This window comes from Caloenas nicobarica, chromosome 3, assembly GCF_036013445.1.
Source record: "Caloenas nicobarica isolate bCalNic1 chromosome 3, bCalNic1.hap1, whole genome shotgun sequence".
NCBI classification, from domain to species: domain Eukaryota; kingdom Metazoa; phylum Chordata; class Aves; order Columbiformes; family Columbidae; genus Caloenas; species Caloenas nicobarica.
The window spans coordinates 71,172,909-71,184,302 of NC_088247.1; the positions used below are offsets into that span (position 1 = coordinate 71,172,909).

Here is an 11,394-nt window from a genome sequence, read left to right on the forward strand (position 1 = left end):
GAGGGGAAGGCCTGAGTAAAACGTAGAGCTATGTTGCTTGGAGAAAGTAAGTGCTCTCATCTGGAACGTGGAGCATTGTACCTGAGGTTTTGGTGGTTTGGGGTTTCTTGTGTTTGGTTGGTTGGTTGGTTGGGGTTTTTTGGGGGGTTTGTTTTGTTTTGGTTTTTGGGGTTTTTGTGTTTGTTTTGTTTTGTTTTGTTTTTGGTTGTTGTTGTTGTTTTGTTTGTTTTGTGGTTCGTTTTGGTTTTTTGTTTGTTTGTGGAGTTGTGTTTTTTTCCTTTTTTTTTTGTTCAGTGGAGAGGGAAGTTCAGTGTTTTCTGATCCCATTAGGACTATATACAAGCTCACAATTAAGCCAGCGGCAAATTATTTTATTACTGATCACATTAATACTTAACCATGCCAGGGACTGCGGCCTTCCCCGCCGCCGAAGGCCCAGGCCCCCAGCGCCCGGCCGGGCCCGGCCCTCCGCGGGCGGGGCGAAGACTACAACTCCCGCCATGCCCCCCGCGGGCGCGTTCCCGTCGTGCACCGCGGCAGGAACGCACGGTCGCTGGTGCGTTTTCAGTCGCTGCAGCGCCCCGGCTTGAGAGGCGGAAAAGGTGTGCGGAGGGGGTTGCGTCGGTTCCGCTCGCCGTTCGGCTGTGTCGCCTGGTCAGGGTCGCCCGCGCCGCCGCCATGACGGACCGGTACACCATCCACAGCCAGCTGGAGCACCTGCAGTCCAAGTACATCGGGACGGGCCACGCCGACACCACCAAGTGGGAGTGGCTGGTGAACCAGCACCGGGACTCGTACTGCTCCTACATGGGCCACTTCGACCTGCTCAACTACTTCGCCATCGCCGAGAACGAGAGCAAGGCCCGCGTCCGCTTCAACCTCATGGAGAAGATGCTGCAGCCCTGCGGGCCGCCCGCCGACAAGCCCGACGAGTCTTAGCCCGCCCCGCCCGGGCTCCGGCCCCGGCCCCGGGCGCCTGTGCCCTAGGGGCGGGTTGGCCGGAGCGAGCGGCGGCGGCGCCGGGGCCGCCCCCCCGTGCGAGGCGCCGTGGCGGCTCGGCCGGGCTGCGCCGCGGTGGCCGGGCTGCCGGGCGAGGCCGAGCCTGGCGCCGCTGAGCTGGCGTGACACCCGCGGGAAGGCCCAGGGAGCCGCCCCAGCGAGCACGGGGAGCGGTGGCGTCTGCAGCCCCCCGTCGTTGTGCTCCCTCTGCTTCTCTGGGCATTCCCTCGAAAGACTCTGACGGGGAGAAGCCTTCTAAACTGCCTGCTCCTGGACAGCCTCGGCTCTTTTAACCGTACAATCGTTCCTGGTTTTTTTTTTTTTCTTTAATGGAAAATAATAAAATTTACTGGGCATTTCTAATGTTTTGTTTGGTAATCTGCTAATAAGAGTTCTTTGTTCTAAAAGGAGCGCTGATTACTCAGTATTAAGCGTTTCAATACAACCGTTTCAGGTGCAAGTCTCAGATACTTTACAGATAGCATTTTCACAGCCGGGCATATTGGTGCTTGCTTAGCAACACTGTTTTTAGGAGAGAGGGGAGGTTTCTTGACACTCAAAAGGATTCGATTTGTTAGCACTTATTGTGTGACAGCATAACTCAGTTGCTCTAGTGCTTTAAAACTCAAAAATGGCTTTTTAAATGCTGGGGTTTTTGCCTCATCTTCCACCTGTACTTTGAGTTTCCCAGACCTTGATCCACCTTAGCTACTTTTTTTTCTTTTTTTACTTATGCTTTCTAGTCATCTAGTGATTGATTTTTTTTTTTTTTTTTTTTTTTGCTACATTACACTAAACAAGCGTATTAATGTGGGATTTGACACTGTTCAAATGGAATAGGTGATGCAGAAGCTTGGGAAAAGCTAAAATTTTGCCAGGTGACTTCTCCAAATTTCCCTTTCCTTTAGAAGAGGAATGTAAGGGTTACTCATTGCTACTTTGAAATAAAATGCCCTGAGGTGATGTAATCTTAGGTCAGACTGGGAACTGATTCTGATTTGCTACTTGAAATAGGCGTTTCTATTCACTTGTCACAGTAAATAAATTTTGAGCTCTAATAGATGAGAAGGCCTATGTTGCTTGGAGAAATTACATGCTCTCATTTGTGATGTGGAGCATTGTAACAGGTTTTTGGTCGTTTGGGGTTTTGTGATTTTTTTTTTTTTTTTTTTTTGGTGCCTTTTTCAGTGGAGAGGGAAGTTCAGTGTTTTCTGATCCTATTAGGACTAGATACAAGCTCACAAATTTATTTTTTTCTTAAATCAATATCTCAAAACTTTTGGGTGATAAACTTTTCACACTGTTTGTTTAGTCTTATGAATAAAACCAAGCTATTCATAATACTGTAATAAAAAGTGTACAAGCTCCTGCGCTCACATTCGAGTCAGTACATCCATCTTCTGAAGAATTCAAAGATGACCTTATTCCAATTTTGTTGCACATGTTAAGATGAGGGCATGAGTGAAATGGTCCTGAGTAAATTTTACCTGCGTGTTTTGTGGGGAACTACAATTTCCAATAAATGAGGGGAGTTTCTAGAAAACTCCTCATTTTCACTTTTCATGGAAGCTGGTGCAGGTAATTTGAAGAGCATCTGTTCCCCACATACTGAAAAACACGGCTGAAAGATTTTCTTCAACTTGAGTTCAGGCAATTACTAGTAGGCATGCAGCAGACAGAAACTACGCAGCTTAGTCCTCTCCTGTTAAAACACATTACAAAAAAGATTTGAGTATAAACTGCTAACAGCTAGCTGTATTCATGGATATACTCAGTAGGTTATAAAGTGTGAACAACAAATACATGGCATGTAAGTAAAGAGTAATGCTGCCTCGCAGGCCATCTCTTTCCTTATAAAGGCCAAACAGGCTCAAGGGACAAGTCAAGAGTTATGTGGTGGGTGAACTTCCTGGTTCTACAGGGATTACTTGCTCTAATCCCAGTTAAGCACCTGTGTCTGGTTTAGTGTGGTTTGGAAAGGTTTTTAGAGTGTCTGTAGTAAGTAATGATGGTGAAACACTGCAAGCACTTTCTTGAGAAAGAGAAAACCAAAGGGAAGTTAGAAACCATTAGAATTCAAGACGAACCTGAAGAGAACAGGGAGACACTGAAGATTGTGTTTCTGGACTATGGTATTTTTCCTAAATCCCAAAGCATTTTTAAAAGCAATGAAGGCAGTGAGTTCTTTTACATTTTATTATTGTAAAGGATAAAGCATCCTAAGAATAGAGCTAATTACTCATCCCACTGGGGTGCATCTGGTTTTTACCTACATCCTGATTGAAAGATGAAGGGTACCTTTCGTTTATAAATTGGCTTGATACTTGCATTATGTTCTTCTTACATGCAAGCAGTATGGTTTTAACTGGGCTTTCCACTGTAATCTCTGGCTCATTTTTCTGAGTTTCTGTAGCTTAATTTCACAAAGTCTGATGTATGAGAAATATAAACTATTTCCAACATGATGTGCATTGTATTTGGCGAGAAGGAATTTCACCTGCTTTTGTTCTGCTACTTAGCATATCTTTGTAAACTCTCTGTAGAGTAGAACATATATGCATTTTAATTAAAAAAATTCAATAGATATTATATATAGTATTTAATGACTGTTTAGCTAAAAATAGAATACCGAAATGATGCTGTCTGAGATTTATGATTACAGTAAGAAGTATGAGGATAGCAGGTGAAAGAAGAAAGGTTTGCTTCTGGTGCCTTAATTACAGATGATTCAAGAGAATAAGAACCAAGCTTGAGACTCTTACAGAAAAAGCATGCAAACCTTCATGCTAAGCTGGTTTATTTCATTTATAAATCGAATATATTGAATCCAGAAAGTCTTACTGTAGGAGTGCACTACCACCTTCATTTTTAATTATGTTACTTAGCATTCTCTTGGTAACGTGGCTGTCTTTTACACCACGTAGCGCAAGTGTGAAGATTAATAATAATTTTATAAATTAAGAAATCTTAGCAGTTTACTCAATTTCTATATTCCAGCTACTTTTCATTGTGACTTTTTTATTGTTGTTTTGCTACACCAGAGGGCAGCAGATGATGCTGCTGTTCAACTGCAAAAACTGATCTAGTCGAAGAAGTCTCTGCTCAGTGCAGGGAGGTTGGACTAGGTGAGCTGTGAAGGTCCCTTCCTACCCAAACTATTCTGTGATTCTAATGTGAGCGGGGAAAAAACTGATCTATCAAAGCATTGTAGTTGGTACCTTTCAAGTTGAGCAAAATAAAGAGTATTTTGTTTTGCTCTAGAAAGGTTCAAAGCAATTGCTAAGGTTATAGGGGTGCTCTCAATGTCTTTCCAGTGCAGGACATGTGACAGTATTGCTTTCTAACTGTAAAAAAAACCCCAGGCTTTCATGGATTGTGTTGAAGGACACGGCTGTCCTTCAACTGTCCTTCAGCTATATCACTGCCAAGACAACATTGCATCTAAAACATTTAGGCCTTTTAGCTGTTACTCTGATCTCCATCAGGCAAGATAAAAAAGATCAAGGATGTATGTGTATGTAGCACCCACTCCTCTTACTTTTGCAAGAAGAGTCTTCATGTTCTTAAGTATCCAAAAGCTGTTATTCAATCTATGGAGAAGCAAACCTTGTGAGAACTAGAGGGAAACATGTTTCTTTAGTATTCCTTTCCTCTTTCTGGTATGCCTGTGAAGTGACAGACTGGTGAAAACCGAACTAAGATCTTTTCTGCTGTCTTAGCACAATATTGTGATTTCCTGACATGCTCCTGTGATTGCAGATAAGGCTGATGGTTAGTCTTGCCTGAGCTGAGGCTGGTGCAGGATTTTCTGAACTTTGCAGCCTTCATATTTTATGTCTTATTTGGTACAAATAAATATTGAAAAAAAAATCATATTATGCTCACGAATGGAGAATAGCAAATGTTTGTGTTTTCTGTTTGCTGCTGACAGGGTACTACCAGTATAAATCACTTCCCACTTGGACATCTTGAGTGACGTATGCAGATTCAGTACTTCCTATATTAAAAGGCTGAGAGTGCCTTTGGCATTCTTAGACCACTGTTTGTGTTGGTTTAAGAGATGGCCGTAAGGAGACTGGCTAAGCTCACTGCTTCACCTACAGCTGCTCAACAGCACCTTTGGGGCACCTTTCAAAGCGAGGGGCTGGACTCTGCAAGGTATCACTGGGCCAGACTTAGTTGAGCAGGGCCTCCATGGACTGTCCTGAGAATGTGACAGACCCATCCACAGGCTGGGAAAGTGGCTTGTGCCCACACCAGCGTTTGGGACTTTGCTAGGGAACTGCAACAGGCCTTCAATACAAGTGTTGTTTGAAGAGCTATACACTGTTTTACGTTGCTTATTAAAATGTTTTCCTCCTAAGACATCGGTTCTGAAGCAGCTATTTGCAGACAAATCTGTAAGCAATTTAACTTGTTGTGCTGCAGAGCTCGCTGCCGCTGTCCTAGGACGACCCCAGGAAGCTGGAGTGAGTGAGCGCTTTGGCAGGCAGCTCCCACAGCGCTCTGCTTTCCAATTTTTATTCCCAGTATTTTGACCGCTTGTTTATGATGGGGCTTTAAGGGAAAGAGGTGATCCATATGCTCATTAGGCAAGCCACGGAAAGCAACTAGGCCTGTGGGATCTCAGCAGCAGCACAGGATGACTGCATGGGTGCAAAGTCAGGACTTGGGGCAGTGCTCAGCATCTCTCTGGATCAGGCCTTTAGTTGACTTCTCATCTCTGCTGGTGAAGTCTTGTAGCCTGCTAGGTGCTTAGTGAGCAGGGAGAAGACCCAGTAGGGCCTGCAATCTATTCAGAAGAAATATGTGAAACCCTGTGGAAAAGAGGGTCTCGTAGGAAAGATGATGGAATAAGGGCCAGGGACATCTCTTTCCAGCTGCATGAACTTCACACCAACATCTTATGAGTGAGAGCTCTAGAATATGGACCTCATCTTGCCAAAAGTATCGCTCTGAGGTGCTGTTTCTTTCTCAGATACGGAGCATGGTGCAGATGAAGCAAAGAAAAGCCAGAGTCAAAACTCTGGAAATGAGTTGAAGCCTCACTTCCCAATGCATGCACCTCACCAGTAAGACTGCCGGCAGTGGCAAGAGAGAAAGTGGGCTGGAGTTAGCAGTGTATGAAGACTGTGTTAAGGCACTATCTTTTAGGCATGAAGTATGTTTACTAGGAAATGAGGAGGTGAGGGGCAGTTGGGTTGAGGGATTACAGTGTTTAATAATTCTTAGAGGAAGATATTTCCTCTCTCACATGGCCCATATGGCAGCAGCTATATGCCTTTTGCTGAAAGCTTATCTCACCCCACCACTTCTCTAAGGACACTACCCAAAATTTAACATCATGAGCCAGGAACAGAGCATTTTTCTTGGCAATGCTGAACAGAGAACTTCAGTGCTTGTCTACACAAAGAAAATAAGAGACAATGTGAATGCAAAGTAAAATGCCATTTCATGGCTGTCACTCTCTGGGGATACTCTTTTCCTGCAAAAAAGATATCTGAAACTGAAGATAAGGCTCAGGAACAAGTTACTTGTGGTAAATTAACTGTGAGGACACAGCAGCTGCTCTTTAGCCAGTGCCCATTGCATATCCTTATTTCAGTCTCAAATAAAGTATCTTCTGCCTCTTTCCTTGGAGGGTCTTTCCTAGCATCACTGGGGCACTGCAGGAAAAACAAAACCAAAACCAAAAACACAACCAAAGGAGAAGAAACCCTCAGGCAGCTGCTACAAATTAGCACACTTGCAGTGTTCTGCAAGTTGAAACCCTGATTTACCTTGCTGTAACTCACAAATCTTTGGCGTAAGCCATTTAGGAAACCAACTGTAGTAATTCAGGATAAGTCAATTGTGCCGAAGGATAAGAGTGCGTCACCAGACCTGTGAGCAAAGGGTTGCAGAGAATTTACCAGGGCCCTATGACTGATCCTGAAGATGCAGGGGATGGCAGCCAAGACAGCAGGGCAATCCTCGCTTACAGGCATCTCCCGTTTCTCCCTGGTGAGCAGGTGAGATGGCTCAATGGATCCACAGTTACATACCCATGAAAGAATATCTCCCTTTGTGTGTGTCACAGCTTCATCTAGTTGGTTTTGGAGGTGTTTGGTGTGTCACGTGAAGAGCTTTCCTTAGGACAGCAGTAGCTGCTGGTCACAACCAGAATGTGCTGGTTTTGTTGTTTGCCAGGCGGGGTGGATCTGTGGGCTGCCTTTGCCTCGGCAGGATGGGGCACGATGGGGCAGGGGTGCCGTGAGGATTTCCAAGGGCACGTGCACCCCTGCTGCACCCACATGCCCCACCAGCTCTCACCCCATCAAGCTGCAGGCACCCACCTGAGGCACCCGAAAGCCAATGGTTGATCCTGTAAATCTTTGTAATCGCTGGGAAGGGATTCACAGCTCAGAGGACCCCTTGAGTGTCTCCTTCCTTTACTCCACCAGTCGGACCCTCTCTGACTTGCCTCCCACTGAGCTGCCACGGGGATGCGCAGGGTGAAACGAAGGAATAAATGTTTTTTTTCTAGTTTTCTGCTTGGTTTGGAGCTTTGTTTGCCGGTGTTATTTTGTTACCTTTGAGGATTTAATTGGAAATAGTTGTATCCCATCCATCTTAGTGCGCAGGGGAATTAAAGGGATTGCTGCTGCTGCAGTAATGGAGACAGCATTGTGGCTGGATTCCCAGCGAGCAGAGCCAGAGTGTCACTATTTCCCCCCAAACTGGGGAACTGATGAATTCCAGGCCTCTTTCTGACCTCCTTCACGTATCATGTTTAATCACTATATCCCTGATATCAGCAGGACTCCAAGCAAGAGATCAGTGTTGAGTTGACTGTTGACCTTGTTGTAGCCTTAGTGCAGAGCACTGCACCCTCCTCCTTACTCAGTCTTCTGTCTGTCCTTACCATCCCATTTTATCCCTGTAAGCAGCCGGTTATGCTGTGGCATAGCACCCGCAACAATAGTGCTATTTTGCTACTGCTTGACATCTCAGCTATGTAACAATTCTTCCTGGTGCTGATGCCTCAGTTTCCCTCCCTTAATGATGCTTGAGGATCTCACTTTGGCAAAGCCCATTAGCCCGTGAATAATTGCTCTTCTTTTGGCTGTCAGTGAGCAGCTGGCTTGTGTCAGCTGCCCAGAGGAATAATTTGAGGAAGACTGCAGATGCAAATTAATTCTATATATACACATTTTGAGATATACATGGATGAGAACCACAGACCCAGGCTGGAGACCTTCCAGAACTGAATTCTCTCCCACATTTGCTGTGGCTAGAGCAAACAGTGAAATGCCATCTTTGGAGTTTATAAAAGCAGTCTAGAGGGGGAGCAGTAACTCTGAGCAGTTTTTCCATGGTGCGAGGGTCCAGGCAGTGTGAAACCCACATTCCTGTTGCAAGGTTGGGCACTGGCGTGATGTGCTGCAGCCCGTAGTACCTGCTGATGTGCTGCATCCCACAGGTACCTGCCTCTCCTGCTACGCTAGGCAGCTGGCGACTGCCTCATTGATGAGGACGGTGGCTGCAAGGGCATGAAGGCCACATGCTTTGCCAGCTGTGGGTGCCCACGCCAGGATGCAAAGGGCTGGCTTCTTTTGAGGGACTTTACTGGATGAACAGTGTACAGCTCTAATTGCTTTTCGTGCTTGTGTACTCCATACCAGGCTCAGTATCTATAGCATTATGCAGCATCTGCTTGTGTGTAAGCCAGTCCCACAGGGCTGTGTCATTTCCTGGCCCACAGGAGCATCATTAAGCTCCCTGCAGCACCTTGACTAATTTGTCCACATCTTTCAGCTTCTCCAACAAGGTCAGTGTGGTTTTACAGGGTCACGTACTTCCCCATGCACTGCTGGTAGGTGGGGGGCAGCATGGAAAGGTGGCCTGGTTTTGGGAATCATTCAGATGGTATCAATAGAGAAATGACTGAAGCTGATTAGCTGGAAGGAAATTTATTACCTCAGCATGGATTTTTCTGGGGCAAAGAGGGGGAGCTCTATAAGCAGGAGAGAAGTGGTGAGGACAAGGCCCTTTTTAGCCCTGGGTACCAGGCAGTGCAGATGCCAGTCTATATGGTGTAATGGAGGACAGGCTGCTAGGTCCAGCCCCAGTGTCCTATGGGGTGGCTGGATCCAGCCCTTCTCTTACCTTCCAAAAAACAAATCCAAATTTCCCTTTAAAACTATCTAGGTTTTATTATTTTCCCTCTCATGGCATAGGAACAGAGAGCCTTGGGGCTTTTAGGAGCAGCACCAATTAAAAAAAATCTCATGATAAGCCTACACTCCATGTGTGTATGTGTGTGTGTATTACACACAGACCAGGCCAGCAGTTGGATAATGTATTTTTAAGTGCTACTTCTTCCAAGTATCATCTTGGCGTACTCCAGATATCTATCTTTCACTTTCAAACCAAAGGAAACCTGACGCATCTTGAGAATCTGTTTTCTAGACACTGTGAATTTGCGGCTTATGAAAACACACTCTTCCTAAGGATGCTGCTTTGTTTATCATTTCGCATTGCGGACATGTGTTGTGGATGTGCAGAGCCTACAAACAAACCCCTCACCTTCTTCTAAGAGCACTGCAACCACTTGTCAGATGTGCCAGAAACAAGTACATGCCAGAAACTAAACTCAAAAAGGACAGAAGTCTGCACCACAGACAACACAACAGCAGCTCTTGTCCTTCTGTTTTACCCTGCTTTTCAAACTAGTTGATTTAGCATAATGAGATAGTTGTACCTACTGGGAAAGCTACTCACCATTGTGATTTCTCCTTTGTTGCCGTGCGTACCCGGAGGAGGACCCTGTAACACACAGGTCTGCTTATTTTCAGCTTCAAACCCTTCCTTAAAATATTTTTTAGTCATAGTACCTCAACAAAACTTCACAGTGGTTAGATCCTGAGTGAGATGGCCACCTCTTGGGCTGACTCCCTGTTTCTTCATGCTCTTCCACATCTTTCTAGAGTCGTTCCATGACCCGGCATGTCATTACACCTTTGATGATTATGGGGCTGCTTTTGGCTTATGCATGCTCACTGCCATCACTGAAAAGAGTGAGAAAACTGCTTAAAATAGCAAGATTAAGCTATTTGGGTAATTGGTTAGATGGGCTTTGAGCTATTGGTTTAACAGTGGCTGCCCCATTCACAATTCTCACTCTTTCTCTCTGTTCTCACGTTTCCTCCCCACACGTGTTCACAACCCTTTCCCAAGACCTGCAGAATAAAGTTAACTCACCGCTGTTTCCAGCTCCTTGCCCTGAAAACAGCCCCATACAGGGCTCAGTCGTGGCAGCCCTTGACCTTCTCCTGGTAGCTCCTGGCTGCCCGCGCACCCTGGGAAGGGGCAGCTGTGCTGGAGGAAGAGGCTCCCCGGCTGCAGGACGGGTGTAGTCTGGTCCAGGTGCCACAGCAGCCTGGGCTGGGCCAGGGGGCAGGAGAAGGTGTGGGGAGAAGTGCAAGAGAGGAGAGGCCTGGGCTGATGGTCCAGGTCAAAATGTTAAGCCGCTTGTTTGTCCGCTTCATCTTGCTGCCCATATCTCTGTGCCATCCATACCTGGTGCCCTGGTTTGCCCTCCACGCTTCAATTATCTATATGTCTGCTGAACAGCACCTCAAGGAGGAAGTCAGTGACGCAGACTTTGCTGACAAGCTGGGGAACCCCATGTCAGCAACATCTGCCAGTCTCTGCAGCTGCTCCAGTGTGCAGAAAAGAGAAGAAGTGGTTGGCCATGAGCAACACAAAACTTCAAGGCTCTGAGGTCTTGCCTGGGGAGCATCCCTTGTCCTCAGAGAAACCTTAACATTTCAATATGTACTTTTATTCACTTCAGTTAAATGAAAAAACCAAAATACTGAAAGGTTTTGTGCAACAAGGTATTCCAAACTGTTTTGGTTAGGGATAGTTGAAACATAAAGTTCATTTTATAATACGGCTGTTTACATCAAGTGAAGAAAATGGAATTCAACGTAATAAAACCACTTGAAATAAAACACTACAATGCCTTTTAAAACTATTTTATTGACACTTTGGCAAAGATCATTGCATTCTCCTGAAATATTTCAAGTGTGTTTAAGGCATTTTTCTGCTTCAATACCATTGTCTTGAAAATTATTCACCGTTTTTACTTGACCTAGAGCAGGGGTGTCAAACTCATTTTCACCAGGAGTCACATCAGCCTTGTGGTTGCCTTCAAAGGGCCGAATGTAATTTTAGGACTGTATAAATGTAGGAGTAGTTACATACATACTAAGTTTGACACCCCTGACCTAGAGCGTTGTCTCTTCCTGCATTTTAGCCAATCACCAGAAGGTGGGGCTTAATGTCTTGTAAGTGAACTAGAATTGAAAAAGAATTTTTACAAAGTTCTTCGAATTCGAGGGCTTGAAA

General features: G+C 45.4%; 1 protein-coding gene across 1 annotated transcript; it reads left to right on the forward strand.

Moving 5' to 3' along the window:
* Positions 1–545: 545 nt before the first annotated feature.
* SF3B5 (splicing factor 3b subunit 5) lies at positions 546–1,362 on the forward strand. The gene has a single exon (XM_065632093.1). The coding sequence runs from the start codon at positions 679–681 to the stop codon at positions 937–939; it is 261 nt and encodes an 86-aa protein (XP_065488165.1). The 5' UTR covers positions 546–678; the 3' UTR covers positions 940–1,362.
* Positions 1,363–11,394: the final 10,032 nt, after the last annotated feature.

Coding starts and splice junctions, on each gene's coding strand:
- SF3B5 (XM_065632093.1), top strand. CDS start 679: ATGACGGACCGGTACACCATCCACAGCCAGCTGGAGCACCTGCAGTCC.